Below are 20,196 nucleotides of genomic sequence, written 5' to 3' on the forward strand. Positions count from 1 at the left end.
ACACCTACGAATACGAGATATTTTGAAGACAAACTCAGATGTCTGCAAAATCATTCGCATTATCGCAGTGCGATGCAGCGGGAGACTGTACAGACTTCTGTTACCGTGCGGTAAACAGAAAGATGAAAGAGTCCAAGAGATATCTCTGTTGAAAATTCTCGCAATGTCGAAGGCGATGGAATCTAGCGTCACAGCAGTAGATGGTCCTTCATTATTGCGAGAATCCCCGTTAATCAGAGACCTAAGTCCATGATTGTTGGGCAGAGATACGGTTCGGTAGTCAATCAAAGCAGGGCAGAGAGACATACATGACCGTGCATATCGGAGGCCCAGCTGATACTGAGCTGCTATCAGGCAGTTCAATACGCAGTAGTTGAGCCTGAGCTCTCGCCGACTCGTCATCCTGAGTTGCCAGGTAATCCATTATTCCACGAAGGAATGCGTTCTGCTAGAACTACCGAGCATAAAAGATATGCTCGAGCAATTATATTTAGGCGAAAACGAATTTCGGTAAATATAAAGTTGAAATGGTGTTGTCGTGACAAAACCATAAGTATATAAAAGTTGAAATGGTGTTGTCGTGACAAAACCATAAGTATATAAAATTGAAACTGAAACTCCTGGAGGTTGCAGGCAACCCCGAGTTGCAGTTCAATTAGAATACTTCTCTTATAAGTCGCAATCCGTAGATTAACTAGGATATGCGCCTACCCCTCGGACAAATTCAACTGCCTAGTAGAATCATGTCGCGAGGTTAAATACTAGTAGTATATTTGTAGGATTCTGGAACAACGATCTCCATACCTAAATTCTTTCTTCAAGAAAACAAAATAGGATTGGAGATCGACCACCATTCGATCTCTATCAAAGAGAGTGAAGGAGAAGTCTTCCTCGAAGGGGAAAGCTTCAATGGTGAACAGAATACTAAGACGATAGTTCAGCCAAACTGGATATTCCCGTCCGATCTTCTCTATTCCAGGTTGGTCGCCTACTGTGAGATAGTTTCTTTCAGCAGCAGTCTTCTTCCAATGCTAGAAATTCCAGGAATTCGAGCATAGGCGAGGTTCCCGATTATCGTGTATATCGGGGATTCTCGTCTCGCTCACTTTGGACCGTGGTCTCGCGTAAGTGTTTGGAGATCGTAAAAAACTCGAACACTGAATGCGCTAGAAATTCCGTAAGAATTCTAAGCAGTCTGCGAAACCCCCACCGAATTCGTCAAACGATATCGGCTGGTGGTCCCTCTTCGATTCCCGTAGAAATCGAGAATGGGGCAGGATTCCTCCTCAACGACCGGGGCTTACGTCAGGTAGGACCCGAAGGTCCCCCCTGGTAGCGCAGTCCGAACGTGGGATCCTACAGAGAAATCTCTGTAGGATCCCTCCCCTTTCCCTCGTAGCCGTAAGGAGAGAGGGAATGGGGGAGGAATTGGATACTCGTCGCCTTCCCAGTGGAACTAGCAGTTGGAGAAGAGTAGGAGCAGCCATCGCCTTGCGGCGATGGCCTCTCAGAGTCTGGGAAAAAACGTATCGCCAGGAGAAAACGTTTTCCCGCGGAGGGTTACGAACTCTCACTGTAGGTAAGGGTCTGCCGCCACTGTGAACGTCGTCTGGGTGGGGCTGATCGACACCTGACAGGAGAGAGCCGATACCGTCCTCCGACTCATTCAAGTCCTCGTCGAGGTCAAAACCTCTCAGGAGGACCGAAGGAGTATTTAAATACGTTGTCCGAAGACACGTAGAAACGCCGCTGTCGCAGTAGAGGAGGTGAAAGTAGCTTGATCGACCGGCCAGAACTGAGAGAGCCTTCTTGTCCGGACCGACGAGACTCTGGTTCGAGACAGAATCGGCAAGCTCCGATCGCGGCAGACCCACCGTCGGTTTGGGTTCCCTCTCGGGCCCCAAAACGACTCGAGCAGAGACGTGGGCTCTGCTGGTGGGAGCGGCAATCCTTCCGCAAGGTCATTATGCTGACGAATCAGCTTAATGACTTCTGCAAATTCCTCTGTATCTCGGGAGTAACCGCGTCTTGCGGAGTAGGACCGTCCAGTCCCTCCAACAAGAACAGATCCCGAGATACTCCTCCTTCAGAAGGAGGAACAGACGGCAGACCCCTGATGGTCGCCTCCAGCTACTCGCGCGTATGTCCTGGTCGGTCATAGAACCGTGCCTGGTCCATACGGAGTCATAGCGGGATCGCGAGCGGCGCACCTCTCGCGATCACTCATAGGTACCTCGCTCCTCCCGGTGTAGCCCGAGGAGGTTGAAGGTACAGGAGAGGCAGACCTGACGCTCCCCCCTAGCTCGCTGGCAGGACCAACGTGCTTGGAGGGCTGCTGCTGATCGTCCACCCGCGGTGGCGATCGAGCAGCAGGCCTAGCCTTGCCGCTCGCCTGGGGCGAGAGGCTCGGCTGAGAACGTCGACGCTGATCTCTAGCGTCAGGCAAGCTGTTGCTGGTTACCGTCTCCGCCCGGTCCCGATGGGAGCGGCGTCAGGTGACCTGCTAGGCTCGTTGTCGCGGTGAGACCGGCGAGCGGTCCTCTCGGTCGGCGTCGAGCCGCTGGTACCAGCCGTGGCTGGTACGACGACCGCGGGGACCCCTTCCTCGCCTCAACCCGTGGCTGGTCAGCGACCGTCACCGTCAACCCGAGCAGACAGCTGGTCGCTGCGAGAGCGTCCACTGGCCTAGCGAGAGTCGTCTGCACGACACTCGCCAGTCTTCTGCTCCGCGCTTCGGTCTCTTGCAGCGAGCGAGCTCGGGTGTCAAGACTTTGGCTGGACGGTCTCCGCCGGGGAGACCGTCCACTCGGTACTTTTCCGCCTAACGAGAACGCCGAGGCGGCGGATCCTCGGTTTAGCGGCAGGGAAACCGCTAGAACCAGGCGAGAAGTGCCAGCCGAAGCTGGTACTCCTCTGGTCCCCGTCTTCTTCTCCTTGGTAGAAGAAAAGACGGGCCCTGTTCCCGAGGGAGCAGGAGGACCAGCAGAAGAGCTCCCCGAATCGCCGGAGCGAGACGGGCCCTTAGAAGGTCCCGAAGGAGCCTTCTTAGGGGGGAAAACCTGTACCAGCTGGTCGCTGCAAGAGCGGCCGCTGGCCTGGCAAGAGTCACCTGAGCGTCTCTCACCAGCCTTCTGCTCCGTGCCGCGTCTTGGCGCCGAGCGAACTCTGGCGCCGAAACTTGGCTGCACGGTCTCCCGAGGGAGAACGTACACTCGGGATCTCTCGCGAACGAGAGACCGAGCCGGAACCTGGCGTAGCGGCATCGCCGCTAGCACCAGGCGAGGAAGTACCAGAGCTAACCGATACTCCTCTGGTCCCCGTCTACTCTCTTACGGAAAAAGGGAGACGGGCCCCGCCTCCCGAAGGAGAAGGGGGACCAGCAGGAGGACAGCAGACAAGGACCCCCCCCGTCCCAACCGGGGTGGGACGGGCCCTTAGAAGTTCCCGAAGGAGACTTCTTAGGGGGGAAGGCAGCCTTCTTCTTCTTCGGCTTATGGGCCTTAGAAGTCGAAGGGGAAGAGGCAGCAGCAGACGATGAAGACGAAGATGACAGCTTCCTTTCTCCTCTTCCTCGTCAGCTCACGCAGGACAGTCGTCAGGTCCTCCATCCAGGCCGGAGCCGGGGCTATTGCCGAAGCAACACGGCCCGACTGCACCTGTCCGGAAGGACCTGGGACTGGGGAAGACACACCGTGGGCAGGACCAGCATGGACAGGCTCAGGAACCAGGAGCGACAGGAACAGCAACCAGCTCAGGAGCGGCAGGAACAGCGGCAGCGTAGACCCAGAAGGGACAGCCAAGCCAACAGCGGGAATCACATCAGCGGCAGGTACGGCAGGCCAGCGATCGCCTCGTAGAATCATCGGCAGCCAGCGGAACCTGGGTCCTGGCGGCCGGTCCGGCCAGGGGCGAGCTGCTGGAACAGCGGAAGTCTGGGGCAGGCAACACGAAGAAAACAGGCAGCGGCGGCAACCCCACCTCGGTACGGCGGCGGCCCTAGTAGCGGCAGACGGCGTCATCGACACAGCATGGGGAGTGTAAACCAGGAGGAGGGGGGGGGAGCAGCATAAGCGGCCTAGTGGTAGTAGTGGAGACCGCCCCAGACCTCGCTAGACGCTGCAGCAGCCAACCCGTGGATGCTAGGCACGCCCTGCCGCCGCGGTGGTCCATACCTGTCCAAGGTCGTCTCCCACGGATGTAGCACCTGCGGTAACATAGATAGATTAGTAAGAGGGGTTCCCTCACGCACGGGGGGAAGACATGCCCCACCCGAACGCAAGGAAGACCCCAAATACAAAATACAACGAAGAAGCTGAGCGGGGGGCAGGAAGGAAGACGAAGAATCGGATACCAAGGGAGTCGCGGAGAGCTTTCCGACGACTTCCTGGCAGACCTTCGCTGTTCCCCTACCCCCGCACAGCAGTGAAAAGTAAAAACTATGATTAAATGAAAAACAGAATACTGCCCTTGCGATGCACTTTCATGAGAACTTAAAGGGGAAAAAAAAACAAAAGGATCAATTCCCGGGTAAGAACGAAAATTTATCCAAATTAAATTTCATGCAAATAAATAAATGAAAATGAAAAGAATATTGCAATTGCGAATCCACTTTCATTGCATTCTATTATACAAAATTAAAAGGCTCGTGCCGAGCGCAATCACACTCTCGGTAACGAACGCACAGGGCAAAAATATAATGAAAAGAGTACTTACATTTTTCAATTACACACTTTCGCCCAAATACATGACTCGGCGCGAGCGCGCCCGCCCTCGGCACCGAGACATTATTCAAGGGTTCAATTCATGAAAAGAGAGGAAATCGCCGCATCTACGGCGATAACTCCATGTTGGTTCATAATTAAGTAATGAAAATGAAAACAGTGTACTTACAGTTTCATTTTCAAGTCATACAAACCATTAGTAGAAAACACAATATAAACAAAGCATACGACGATGAAGCGGGCAGAGAGCGATGACGAACACGTCCTTCACACCCGCGGCCGAAAGCAAAAGTGGTTTGTTTACCTCCCAGTCGCGCGGCGCGCGACTGTCGGAGAAGCAGTTAACTACCGTTCTCCCCTTGTTCGAAGCTTACGACCGTTCCAGCTGCCGCTAGCTACTTCCTATTGTTAAAGGACCGATGGTTTGTATTACGTATCGGAACAACTTCGAAGTTAATTCATTAAAAGTTATTAAAAAGTTATTAAAAGCGTATGCCGAACCACCGATCCAGTACTTCCCTGTAAAAGTTGGCCCAGAAGATCGATGGCGATGAAACACGAAAATCAAATCAGGAGGGAAAGTAAACATATGTTTACATTCCCAGCGACAGAGAGAATCTGATTAGAAAACGGGAATGGTTCCTAGTCCTGCCACCCAGCGGCAGGCCGGTAGATCACCTGACCTACCTGTAGCGTGTGCCGCGAAATTCGAATTTCTGTCGGGGACGACGGAGTCGATAGCTATGTATATATCTGACAGGTAAGTTGAATGTATGAAATAAAAATTTGAAGAACTGAAATATCCTCACACTCTACTATACAAGAAATTTTAAACACTTTTTCTTAAGTAATAATTAAGTACCAATTTAGCCAAAGACATGCCAAAAATATATATACTTTCATTTTATGAATGAAACATGGTTGTAATCTTTGTAATACTTACCTTAGGAGAATATCTGATGCATGAAGTGGTAGCTTTTAGGTGCTCTGCTGGCTGGTATTCATGCTCAAGAGCTCCAGAGGTTGTGTCCCAAATTCTTAGGACACCATCTGGTCCACTGTGTGCTAATTTTCCCCCATCAGGGGTGAAACTTACTAGTTTTGACTTAGTCATCTCCTGTGAATGCAAAAAGTTCCATTCAAAGTATCACAAAGAAATTATATAATAGTATTATGCTATTTGTAAAGGTTACTTTTTTATGGCCCACCAAGTACAAATGTAAAATATACTTGTTCTTACGGTTTTTAAGTGATTTTGATAAATTTGGTCTTCATTTCTGGAGTTCACTGTAGATCAGGGGGTATACAAGTATTTCAGAAATGGTGAAAAATATAAGAAAACCTTAGAAAATGGGGGAGGAAACCAGTCCCTTCCCTGGCCAGGTCAGGGTACAATGCCCTTGGTAAGGTTAGGTTAAGGTTTTGCAACTGCTCTTGGTAAAAGTTTAATTATAGGCTGAGAAGGTTAGCAAAGGATGTAGGTATCCCTTTTAAAATTGTCTCTGGTCTACTATTAAACTGGCTGTGGATATAAGTGAAGACTGCTAACACACCTCTCTGGTTCAGTAACTACCAAGTTATACGCAAATTGGGTGCTGTGTTTAGTACCAGCCTCTTGGGGGTGGAAGTAGAAACATAAACAAGAGATGGTAAACATCATCTATATAAAAAAAGGCATAACTATAAACAAAAACATAACCAAAAAGGTAGGGTAGTAGTACCAAAGAGTAGGGAGACATGGATATTCAATATTACTGGGGGGAGGGAGTGGAGGACTCCTGGGGGCCAGGTCAGGCCACAACACCTTAAGTAAGGTTAGGAAGGTGAGGTCTGGTAACGGTTCCTGGTTCCTAGGCGCTCACTCCACAAACACAGTTGCGGGCACACTACGAGGTGCAAAGCTTCATTTACTTTTACCCAAACTCCCTTTCATTTCTTCTTCTTTATAAGTGAGGCAGAGCCGTGTTACTTAGCTTTGACATCCATCGCTTTTCAGGTTAAGAACATTCTTAATTTTAAGGGCTATCCTTATATATTCTCCCAGTTTTCTGTTAGGGGATAACAGTCTGCTTTTTGTAATAATTTACATGTGAATAAATGTTCAGTAGTGTCCTCCTCCACTCTACATATTTCACAGACCTCGTCATTAAATTTACCTCGGAAGTTAGCATTTAAGTTGAACATATTCAGTCTGGCTTTCATAATGATACAGGCATCCTTTGATTCCAGTTCCCTTATGTACTTGTTTTCCTTGAAGTCGTCTATGAATCTCAGCTTCTTCATTTCTTTTCTCTTTTCTCTCTTAGTCACTTGGATATCTTGATAAATTTTGTTCTTTATTTCCTTTTTCAGTGCTGCTTTGGGATATTCTCTTAGTCCATTAATTTCTATATCATATTTGGTGCATATGTTCACCACACTTTTTGTCCAACATTGACCATATGGGGCTCTTAACTGATCTTCAACTATTTCTTTTACTAATCTTTTCTCCTCCGAATTTATTATGTTGTGGAAAAGCATTAACTTCTTATACTCAATTCTGTTGGCTACTGGCCATATGCCGGACTAGGCTATAATTCCCCAATACGGGCCCTTAGATTGTTCATACATTCCTCGGAGGATCCTATATTGCATTTTCTCAAGCGCGTTTAATTAATTTTCCGTTACGTTACTCCACGTCTCTATGTTGGCAAATAAGGTTGGTACAACTACTGTTTCATAGATCTTTTTCCTTACTTCTAGTGCCATGTTTCCTACTTTGTGAACATCCCGATATCTTCTGATTTCTCTTAGTAGGTACTCAACCTTTTGATTTCTCGTTTTAATACTTGCTTCCTTTGAACCATTCAGTGTGTACCATTCTCCTAAGTACTTATATTCTTTCACGCTACTAATTGGACCATTTTTAAGTTCTGTTTTTATTTGTACATCTGATTTCTTTGCTTTTTTATCTATTACTAGCACTGCTGACTTACTTGGCTTCGTATTAAATGTAAATTTCTTAAGCTGCTCTAGGCTACGGCAGTTGTCAATTGCCATTTCTACTCCTTCTTTCCTGCTTGTGGGGAACATTATGTCATCAACAAATATTAGGGACTCTATTGCTACGTTTCTTATGAGTGTTACATTCTTCCTGCTTAAATCATTTACTCTGTCAGTCACTATGCTGCATAGCTTGGGCCAAAAATTGTACCTTGCCTCACATTTTCTGTTATGTCAATTGTGTCAGTTTCTCCCGCTAGGCATTTTATGACTGCTTTGCCATTTTCATTCATTTTTCTTATCAACCATGCATCTTTCCACCCTATCATTTTCCCTATCTCTTTGATGCAGTCCGTCAGGGCATGGTATTCTAGGAGAGGTTTGGATTTCTCACACCTAACCCTTTCTTCCTATTCTTCATCTACTCCCATAAGGCGATAGGCTAGCCCCTAAATCTTCCAATCAGCATCTGGCTACCAGGCTGCGGCAGTAGTCATTAGCTTTACCAAGGTTGTGACCCATAACAATAAGAAATTCTCTATACTTTTTATTCTTGTGATGGGCTGGACACTCACTATGCTAGGCCTCATCTGTTCAAAAAATTATTAGGCTAGCCCAGCCTACTTCCTAGCTGAACATGGAGGAAAACGTAGGGTTCATCTAGGCATACTGTAACTGACAGAAATGCGAGCCGGTGGATGGACCTCACATGTTCTGGGGGCAGGACTGCAAGATAATAACATAATGAGGATGGTCATCTAATCAACAAGTAAAATACTAGGTATACGATACCTACTACCTATGGGTCAGCCTACGACGTTTAACGCATAAAGGATAAAAAAGAACAATTGGACGTTGGTGGCAGAGTCCCAAAATTGTGCAATACTAACATAAACAAAAGTTGCATCCTAATTCAAAATATTTTAAATGGAGTACTGCTATACTACGTAGGTCTGTCCCATTGTCAGATATGACGGTAGACTGGCCTAAGTTGATTATAATGGTGCTGCATATAACTACTATGGATAAACACTTCAACTCTCAGACTACATAGTAACTGAACACCAATCTGGAGGTACTTACTAAATGTATCAATTTTCGTTTGTTTGACTCATGTGTAGAAGTTTATTAAACATGCGCACGTGCAATTCAACACTACCTAAGTTACCACACCACAAGTATATTTACGTTAAGCAACCAAGCGTTTATGGCGTACACTAAAAGAAAGAATTGGAGGTAGTAGTAGGGAATGACATATATAACGGCTCCTAGTAGCTATTCACTTTGGCAATGTTCCCACCACTCGATATTCAATTTTTTGGATATCGACTTTTTACGATTAATATTTGACCATTTTGAAGTTATTATTGTTCTTTAATTTTGATGAAACTTGTTCACTTTAGGCTTTATGGGCTGATCTTTTCCCCCCGAATATCTCCCAATGTATGATAAAGGTCACTTGTCCTCCGAATCTGTGTCAAGTTAAATAATTATTGCTTTCGTTGGACGCAATGTGTCGCAGGTATTGTTTGAAGAATAATTATTACTTACACTATTGATATCTTTAACCATCTTCCTCATTTCTGGCTAATCCAAATGATATCTGGAGTTAACTGGTCTTCAAATTAAATAGAGCGGGAAGGTAAATTAAAGGTTGTTGAACCTCGGGATAGGATAACCATTTGTTGGGGGGGGGGGGGCGGTTACACTGGTTGCCATTCAGAGCCAGAGAGAAGTAGAGTTTTGGAATGAGTGCCACGACACATCATGCTATCAAGAATGGTTGTCAAAAATATTAGTAAAGGATTGCTGCGTATGATACGGCTGTGAGGACCATACTATGATACTGATGATTTATTTATGTTGTTGTTTGAGATTAAGCTGGCCTTGTGCCAGCACGGGCTCTTGCTCGTAGAGCAGCCCGTATGATTTATTTTCAGACAAACTGGGTTGGCATAGACAGGTGCGGACGGATAAGTAGAACAGACTCGCACCGTGAACAGAAATGACTCTGAGACAGTAGATTTGTGTTTTTCTTACAAACATACATTTGGATATATTAATTAAGGCGTACAAATAATAGAATTGCATGTGTTATACATCGGCAAAGGGCGCGGAACGCGGCTTGATGATTGGATACAATGAAAATAGGGGAAAAGCGTTGTCCTTACACGGCCAACATATATTTATGCGTTCAAAGTAATGTTTTAGGTATTATATTACTTTAAAAACAAAGGACTACTCGCTCCTTCAGGTTAAAGAAAGGTAGCATAATCCATAAATTTACACACCGGGTGGATGTATGCCAAATGTCAACTTTGTGGTGTCGACCTTTATCTAATCATTGCATTCATCAGCACAATAGTAGAATTAAAAGGAAATCCTATAAAACCGCACTAGGCCGTCGGTGGCTGCACTTTCTTGAAGTTCTGCATAGACAGGACAAAAAGCAGAGTATAAATGCCGTAAGTGTTGCCAATCCATATACATCCATCTAAGCCTTTTCATCTCCTATCACAACATCAGTACTCATTACTGATGAATGATGGTTTACTTTTAAATGTTTATCCACCATTTGTACTTATCTGGATTGGCAGTTACGAAACTAGGTCATTTATATAATATATATATATATATATATATGTATATATATATAGATATATACATATACTATATATATAATATATATATTTATATATATAATATATACTATTAATCATAATATATGGATTCCAAAGCGAAAGATATTAAGGAGCATTCGGCAGGGTCCAATAAACGCATAAAAAGCCATATTTATTCGTAAGAGACGTTGCGCACGTTATCTTTGTGCATCCCTCAATCTGCAAGAATAACATACAATACGTTAAAAATTTACGAAAAACTATTTTAAAAAACACACACAGTTGAGAGAGAAAAAAACAAATTTACTAAAATTAAGATTAATACAAATTAAAAAGTACACAGTAAAAAGGTTTATCAGTTCTTAACGTATCCGCTTCTCCTCTTTATCTAGCATAACTGAAATCGAAGGTTGGTGTCAGGTTTTGGTCATTCGTTCTTCTCCTTCTCCTTTGGATGGTTTGGTGAGAACTGGTAACTTTTTTACTGTGTACTTTTTAAGTTGTATTAATTTTAACTTTTGTCATTTTTTCCTCTCTCAACTGTGTTTTTTTAAAAGTTTTTTTTTTATTATTATTTTAACGTATTGTATGTTATTATTGCAGATTGAGGATGCACATACATAATGTGCAAAACGTCTCTTATGAATGAATATGGCCTTTTTTATGTGTTTATTGCACCATGCTGAATGATGTTTAATATCTTCGCTTGGATCCTATATATACTATATATATATATATATATATATATATATATATATATTATATATGTATGATATACATATATATATAAGTATATATGTATATATATACATATATATATATATATATATATATATATACATATATATGTATATATGTGTGCATGTGTTTACACCTAGATGTCGTATATTTGCTGTGAAACGGCTAATTTGTTAACCTCGTGCAAAAGTTTATCTATGCACACCGTTCCTACACACGCACGTGCATATATATATATATATATATATATATATATATATATATAGATATATGTATGTAGTATAACTGAATCACGAAAGTTAGGAACGTGATAAATCCATAAATAAAGATAAATGCCACGAAGGAAAAATAAACGAAGGAGGTCTGCAAGATCTTTCGACTTTAAAAGTCCTTTACTGAGCAGATACTGACATAAATACGAGAAAAGACAATACAAGAAGGTTCGTATAACTGACAGATAGGGATTATAAAGGGATTAGTACCAGAATCCGACACACCTGGAAGATAAGAAACCTTCCCAAACAAGCATAAACAATGGGTGCAATTAAAGGTTTAAGACAATCATCTCAGATACAATTTCCAGACAATTAAAGGATTATAGGTGACAGCTATTCGGAACTTGGTAAACAAAACCATATTCACAATATATGACAGACATACATTACAACAAAATTTAATAACTCTAAGGCGACTGATTTTTATTTAAGTCAGTAATTATATCTTTGAGGTCATTCTTAAACATGTTACAAATACAAGGGTCTAAATGAAAAAGGCCACGACTAACATTGAAATTACAATGAAAAGTAAGTTGTATTAAAGCAGATTCTAAAAGATTTCGTGATAAGACATCTCTTGACCATGCAATTACTGAACTATCAATCCAATCAATTCGGTGGTTGTTCTCACTTAAATGAATGAATAATGCATTAGATTTTTGCCCAGTTTTTACAGAGTATTTATGCTGGCTTAGCCTTACTTCTAAGCCTTTGCTGGACTGTCCGAGATAGAATGAGGGACAATCCATACATGGAATTTTATATATTATGTTGTTGCTTTCTCTGGGGCCATTTTTTATTAACATTCTTTTTAGTGTGTTATTATAGGAAAAAACAAGGTTGACATTAAAAGCTTTTAACAATTACTGACTTAAATAAAAATCAGTCGCCTTAGAGTTATTAAATTTTGTTGTAATGTATGTCTGTCATATATTGTGAATATGGTTTTGTTTACCAAGTTCCGAATAGCTGTCACCTATAATCCTTTAATTGTCTGGAAATTGTATCTGAGATGATTGTCTTAAACCTTTAATTGCACCCATTGTTTATGCTTGTTTGGGAAGGTTTCTTATCTTCCAGGTGTGTCGGATTCTGGTACTAATCCCTTTATAATCCCTATCTGTCAGTTATACGAACCTTCTTGTATTGTCTTTTCTCGTATTTATGTCAGTATCTGCTCAGTAAAGGACTTTTAAAGTCGAAAGATCTTGCAGACCTCCTTCGTTTATTTTTCCTTCGTGGCATTTATCTTTATATTTATATATATATATATATATATATATATATATATATATATATATATATATATATATATATATATATATATATATATATGTGTGTGTGTGTGTGTGTGTGTGTGTGTGTGTGTGTGTGTGTGTAAGAACGCAACTCGCTTACGTGTGCATGAATAAATTTTAGCACGAGGTTTGCAAATTATCGTTTGAACAACAAAAAGACGACATCTAGGTGTAAACCATATCTGTGGCTCAGCACTGTTCGCTGGAGCACGCAGACTGTGCTGGCTTCGCGTGTTATGAGTTAGAGAAAACAAACCCGTGGCGCCGCGCCGGTAGTCAGCTCACGAGTACGTCATGTTTTTTTAATTTTTCATTTCTTTGCAATATGTTCACATTCATCCCCAGTGCATGGAGATAACATAAGTAGGCAATTCTATAACTACTGGTGGGTATGGGGCCTCCGCCCCCAAGCTCCAATCCCACTTTAACATTTAGTGTTTACCTTGTATCCATAATAATTTATTGTTTATAATTAGTTTGTTAATTTATTCATATTCATTTATTGTATCCTTTCATTTTTTTTTTCATTTACACTTGAAGGCATTCTTTTCTGTACAAGCTCTGCTTTGCAATTTGTTAGCTTTTATGACCTTAGCCATTCTTTGCTCTACTGTGTCAGTAGCACTAGGACAAAAAATATTGAAGTGAAAAAAAGTCAAATGGTAGTAATGCCAGTGTAAATCTTATGTATCTTGACATTTACATCAATATGCTAACTTACATATACCTGCTTCCTATGTTCCCAAATGCTTGCAAAAGACAATTCGGAACAGTCAAGATTAGCGTACCCACTATTTTTCAAAACATTATTATACCACTTTGATTTATATATATATATATATATATATATATATATATTATATATATATATATATAAAGGTATAAGCCACGAAGGAAAGATAAACAACGGAGTTTCTGCAAGATTCATTCGACTCAATGTCCTTTACTCTTGCAGAAACTCCGATTTTATCTTTCCTTCGTGGCTTATACCTTTATAGTATATATATATAATTATATATATATATATATTACTATATTATATATATATATATCTAATAAAAGGAGCCCATAAAAACACCAAAATATAGAGAGAAAAGTACTTTTCTCTCTATATTTTGGTGTTTTTATGGGCGCTTATTAGATGGAATTCTGTTGTAACAGAACATTTTTACCAGTCATATATATATATATATATATATATATATATATATATATAATATATATATATGAACACGCCATCGTGCTTCTAAGAAATCAATAGAAGGATCCACTGTAATATTTTGTTTATCCAGATGAAATATATTTCTGGGAAACATTTACAAAGATTATAGCTTTCGTCCATCCACAGAAGGATGGACGAAAGCTATAATCTTTATAAATATTTCCACAAATATATTTCATCTGGATAAACAAACATATTACTTGGGTTCTTCTATATATATATATATATATATATATATATATATATATATATAATATATATATATATATATATTATATATATATATTTTAAACAAAGTTGTATAATATTGTCTTGAAAAATAGAGGGTTCGACAATTTGACATGATTAGACAATTCCACTCCTTATACTACATTCAGTATTTTTGTTTATGCTTCACTGAAAGTTAATTATTGTGTAAATAGCACAGCGCTGATCACAATCTTCGTCTTCCACGTACCTCAACTGTTTCTTGGAAATCATTAGTCTTTTCTCTTAATGAAATCCTATGATTTTGTACTCAGTTTTGTTTGTGCATTTTCTGTTTGCATTTACCCCGTCACCTTTATTTTTTTTAGGACTAATTTGCAATTCTGTATAGTTAATTAATCTCAATTCCCGTACAAAAAAAAAGATGTATTTACTTATCGGATCAAGTTCGCTTGCAAATAGCCCGTCTAAAATTGTTTGTGTATGCTTTCTAAACTATCTTTTATGGTCTAATTTGATTTTACTCACTGCTTCTATTTTTTTGTTAATTGTTAAAACGATAGTTCACACATTTCAGTTTTGCAACTAAAGCTTGATGCTGTATTCAGAAGCTTTCTTCTTCTTCTTCTCCCAACAAGTTTATTCTCGGACTAGTGTCCGCTGGGTCAAGACTTCAATAGTCTTTGGCGAAATCCGATATTCTTTGCGTTAAAGTTACTCTTTGTTTTAAAGGAACATTTCTGATCAAACAAAAAGTTACGTATAAGGAAATGAAAATATTACGAAAACTAATTCCAAAACTATTACTCTATAATGGTCCAGTATGAATCAAGTTGGACACTGAAAGTGACAATTAGTCTGAAAAGCCAAACCATCTCAAATTTCATATTACAAAGATTTTTTTCTAGTATTTTTTATTTTATTTTACTGCGTTTTATCAGTTGAATATTTTGCATAACAAAAGAAATATGGTAACAAAGTAGGGGCCATGTTCGATCGGTCCGGACCTCAAAGTTTTCTGAATATGAGAGTCCAATGTCTACTCTCTGAAATGGCAAGATAGTGAAGCTTCCTATGGTCCGTATGATTTGGTCTTTCACGTCTCAGTAGGATACACTAGACTTCTCTTTAGCTTTGCTTGCTGAAATATTTACTTGCGTATACAGCGTTTAGCTTTGATAATACTTTGATCAACAGCAGGCACGATTCCGCCAACAGAAATAATTCAAGTTATGACTACACGAACAAGTTCCACCATAAAGTATATCCTAGTTGCCTTTGTCATGTCCGTGTTAAAATCCTCCTTTTGAACACCTTTACTTTATCCCCGTCCGACTCCACAATGTGAACAAAGTCTCTCATTGTGAAACTGAGCACTAAAATTACCGACTTTATGTAGTCTGAACCCCGTAGCGGGGAAGTGTCATCAGTGCATCTTATGCAGTGCACTGTAGGCATTACTTAAGGGCCTTAGCAGCGTTTCTTTTACCCCTAGCTACAGCCCCTTTCATTCCTTTTACTGTACCTTCGTTTATGTTCTCTTTCTTCCATCATACTTTCCACCTTCTCCCAACAATTGTTTCATAGTGCAACTGCTTTGAGGTTTTCTTCCTGTTACACCCATAAAACATTTTTACTCTCAATTCCCCTTTCAGTGCTGAATGGTCTCGTGGGTCCTAGCGCTTGCCCTTTGGCCTAAATTGTATATTCCGATTCCAATTCCAAAATAAGTCTGAAGAACACCAGGGAGAAAGTGAAACGCAATTTCTTTTCTTTGTTTATTCAGCATTTTTATATGGAAACAACATTAAGCCAGCTACATTTTACAATCACTGTATGAGGGTTTGGTTAAATAAACTGAACTTACTTCTCTACATATACAAAGGACAATCATTCCTCTACAGCCTACCATGAATTATCATGCAAAATGTCGAATATGAGGCGAAGTTTGAGCAAATTGCAAGTGATTTCACTTGACCATCATTATAAGCGATAGAGAACAATTGATTTTAACAATATTCAGGTAATCAACATGAAAATATATTACGAAAGGCAGATATTGAATATAATGGTAGGGCTACTTGGTATGTTAAAATTATGCTGTTTATGCATCAATGTGTTCTTGTCATCAGGACTAGACCTGACAATTTATTCTAATCCTTTGGGCCACCCCTATGAGAGCTGACAGTCAGCTCAATGGTCTGGTTAACTATTTTATAATAATGATAATAGTAATATTATTAATAATAATAATATACATCAATGTTAAGTATATGATGTACAGTAACATGCAACATGAATAAGTGTTTTATAGTGTATCATCACTAAAGCAAATGTTCACCTACAAAAATTCGTACCTATATAAATTCACTTCATACTAATTCAGTCTACAATGAACACTTAATTACTGTGTTGTTCCAAACCAAACCAAGACTTTACACTCATTACCGCTTGCATAGGTATCACCAGTAAGTATAGATAATCTTTGGTCAGGATTGTTTTCCGGGAGTTTAAATTCATGCCATCAGATAAGTCTAGGCAAAGTCTTGAGTCTAGGTCTAGGTTAAAATCAACGACAACACCAAACGTAAATTTTGCAGTTCCTACTTTATGTAGTTAATTACTGAATGCCATTAGAGAATGGCGTAGTTCCACGAACCCTCCAGTGTTGAGAACAAAATTCTCTCAAATAGACTGCAGTGAGTTCCTCTTTAATCAATAGAACATCCATGAACGTTGTACACAGATGCGCAGTGTGTGCAACTGAGGGTATATATATATATATATATATATATATATATATATATATATATATATATATATATATATATTGTATATATATATATATATATAATATATATATATATAATATTATATATATATATATATATATCGAAAGTCGTTATCGTGCAGGGCTACTGATTCTGAATGTCGAATTCTTACACCACTTTTCGTAAACTTAATTTTACAATTCTTCTTTCTCTAGGTCACTCACATTGAGAAATCATCGAAGAAACTCAGGGCAAAGGTACAGAGATTGAATATTAATTGTAATAGTAATAAGCAGCCACGCATATTCTTAGAGCTACGAAACCAGTTCAACGAGAACCGGAACCCCAGATCAAAGCACGCCATGTTGTCCCTCTTCACGGAGTTCCACAATTTACGTTTGTCATATCTTCATAAAATTTTGATTTTTATCATCTGAATATTCTGGTCTTATTCATCATCATAATCCTGATTTACATTTTGAGGTCAATCATAGGCTATGGTTTTATGGCCTAATGAGTTTTATATCATGACTGGCTTTGAACGAATATGATTTTAATTTCCTCTTGAATATTCTAACGCTTTCACAAACTTCTCATAAATTTTGGGGAAGTATCTCCTGTCACTTGGTTAAGTTACTAACTTTCATTTGCACACACACAAAAAAGCAAATTTAATATTCTGGCAATTCCTTGGCCCATCTATAAAAGTCATTACTCGATTTTTCTACTTGAAGAAATTGTTACATAGTGCACATCCAGTTTACTCTGATAACTGGGAATAAAATGGATACCGAAATCATGCAGAAATAAGTTTAATTGATGAATTAATAGCTTTTGAAGTTATTTCACGTAATATATGCCGCTAATTATGAAGATATTCCAATACAAGAATCCAAACATATCTCAAGATATATCTGCTTCCAAGACACAGACATATTTTTATGGTTATAGGTAGTACCTATCATTCTAAACTGAGCTGAGCACATTCTCAATTTTTTTTCCACCATTCTGTCAAGAAATGACTAAATATCATTACTCCTATATGACAACACTTCCCACTGTATTCATCATTAGTCCTATATGACAACACTTCCCACTGTATTCAGTCATATGCGTGCGTTAAAGGAACGCGGTTGTCTATTAACAAAAACTGACCGAAAAATGGCATAAAGAAAAATTAATAAATGAGATTTACTAGCAGAAAACTAATCCAGTCAGGTATACATATTTTTTCCCCCTCAGTGAGGATGACAATAGGCGTTACCGTTACCCTTCCGGTATCAGCAAATATTTGCGGTGTGATGTTGACAGTCCATTTAAATACGGAGGGCTAACACCTAAGCCTAACCTTCAGAGGAGTGAGAGAGAGAGAGACATTCATATGATTATGGATATTAAGAGAAAAGTAAACTTCATCATTATGAGCATTTATGCCTTACATAGATATAGTAAATACAGACCATGTATAAAATGTGATTATAAGAAAGTCAGTGTTTACATTTGTTACTTTTCAGATGATAGTTGAAAACGCTTCTTGTCATAAATTTTATGCAACTTCCTCTTCTTTCTTGTCTTCTTCAACAGCGTCAACTTTTGCTTGAGGGTCCTCTTGCTTGGAAATCATCTCAGTACCTTGGCTGTATAATGAGTCAAAATTAATTTAATTAATTTTCAACATAAATGTCAGACCAGGATGACATAAGATTTGATGAAGATAAATCACCACCAGTTATTGATAGCGTAGAATGAAATATCTAAGAATACTGAAAAATCAAACAAAGGGAATAAACTCTTCACTTTAGCGAATATCAATAGTAGGTATGCTACTAGTGTGGCCGGCCATACCTGCCTTTGTGGAGTGAAACCCTAGGGGCCTAGGAATCAAGTAAGTACTTAGATGGCAGTGGCACTGGATCTTGCACTTCAGCAGCCACTTTTTGATAACTAAAAACAGGAGCAATTTATATTCTTACAGAAACACAGATTACCTAATATAGGGATTCACGATTTTTCTTAAAATTCTATAGGTCCGTTATCTCCTAAGACATGTTTGTTGTTTATTTACGTTCCCCGTGTGCAATTTACTTTGTTTTTCCAATCTGCTTCAGTAAGCAGATGAACTGCACACTTTTACACTATTTTCCTGGAGTCAATAAATGTTTGATAAATTTGTCTGCTGATCTTGACTTTGCGTAATGCAGTGAATTTGGATCCCTAAACTGAAGTATTACAAGTTACAACTAAGTTTGTTGAAAACATTCAGGACAAGCCTGAAGCAGCTACTGCTAGGTAGCCTTGTCAAAGTTAGGCAGTTCTAGCTGGGCCTGGGAATGCAACGGAAAAAGAAGGTAAACTTTTACTATAAACCATCATTGCATTTAGGGCTTGAAAGAAAATATGATTTTCTCATGTTTTAATGTTTGCTTTTTAAGTTTCTGACAGTTTTTTCGTAAGCAAAGTAGGTAGCTAATAATTAATGGACCCAACCCTCATAGCGTATGATCATATCCTACAGTTTGGAGGACCACAATGGGAAAGCCTGGTTTATGGCTGAGGGAAAATTCGAGATGAGTTGCTCCAAAACAGAGATTGTTAACTCACATTTTGTCATGATGGGGTATTAATAATTAGGCTATGATAAACTTGGGGAAATTTTATCTGTAACTCTAAGGAATAACTCTGTACGGACTGCAAGGAACGTAACCGCGAATACGACATCCTCTAGGGATTGGGGCGTCCAATGTATTTCGCCGTGTTTAGTGCTGGCACCCTGGTGGTTAATTACAGTTGACCTCCCAAAAATAACGGTAAATTCTTAATAAGCAACCCGAATACTATAGAAAACTCTCATTTCGGTAGATCTAGGGTACTTATCCGCGGCGGCCTAGACTATGGCAGTTGCGGTTTATCTATGCAGTTTTACCTACTGAAAAAGAATTTTAAGTAATATTTATTCGGACGACTGTAATTAACCCCCGAGGGGCCAGTACTAAACACAGCGAAATACATTGGACGGCCCCCAATCCCTATTGGATGTCGTATCCGCGGTTACGTTCCTTGTAGTCCGTGCGGACTGCTTCTGTAGAAATACCGTAATTTCCAAAGAAATACCCGACGCAGAGTTATTAGTTAGATTTACAATTTTATCTTTGGCCTGAGCTGCAGGAAAAAGTCCCTGTGGGTGGTCTTAGATAAGGGATCAGCAAGAGTCTACTTGTGTCAGCATGCTCAGGAAAGTTGCAGTGCAGTTTTTGTCACTACAGGAACAACTATCTGAGCTTTAGCCACCAGTTTTCCTTGGAGAAGTGCATTGGCACGTTTGTGTGGGGTGAGTGGTTGGAGGGTGAATGTCATCTGTACA

General features: G+C 40.0%; 2 protein-coding genes across 2 annotated transcripts in view; both read right to left on the bottom strand.

Annotated features, from left to right (window-relative positions):
* Positions 1-8,943, bottom strand: part of LOC135221058 (WD repeat-containing protein 43-like) — a gene marked incomplete in the record, with an annotated part of 14,088 nt that extends 5,145 nt beyond the window's left edge. Inside the window, 2 exon segments of the mRNA XM_064258801.1 lie at positions 5,665-5,838; positions 8,787-8,943. Coding sequence (XP_064114871.1) covers positions 5,665-5,835 — 171 coding nt within the window.
* Positions 8,944-18,245: 9,302 nt separating this feature from the next.
* Positions 18,246-20,196, bottom strand: part of LOC135221059 (sulfhydryl oxidase 2-like) — a 92,509-nt gene continuing 90,558 nt past the window's right edge. Inside the window, exon 7 of the mRNA XM_064258802.1 lies at positions 18,246-18,472. Coding sequence (XP_064114872.1) covers positions 18,382-18,472 — 91 coding nt within the window. The 3' untranslated portion in view covers positions 18,246-18,381. The remainder of the gene's footprint in view (positions 18,473-20,196) is intronic.

Source organism: Macrobrachium nipponense, chromosome 2 (genome assembly GCF_015104395.2).
Source record: "Macrobrachium nipponense isolate FS-2020 chromosome 2, ASM1510439v2, whole genome shotgun sequence".
Taxonomy (NCBI): domain Eukaryota; kingdom Metazoa; phylum Arthropoda; class Malacostraca; order Decapoda; family Palaemonidae; genus Macrobrachium; species Macrobrachium nipponense.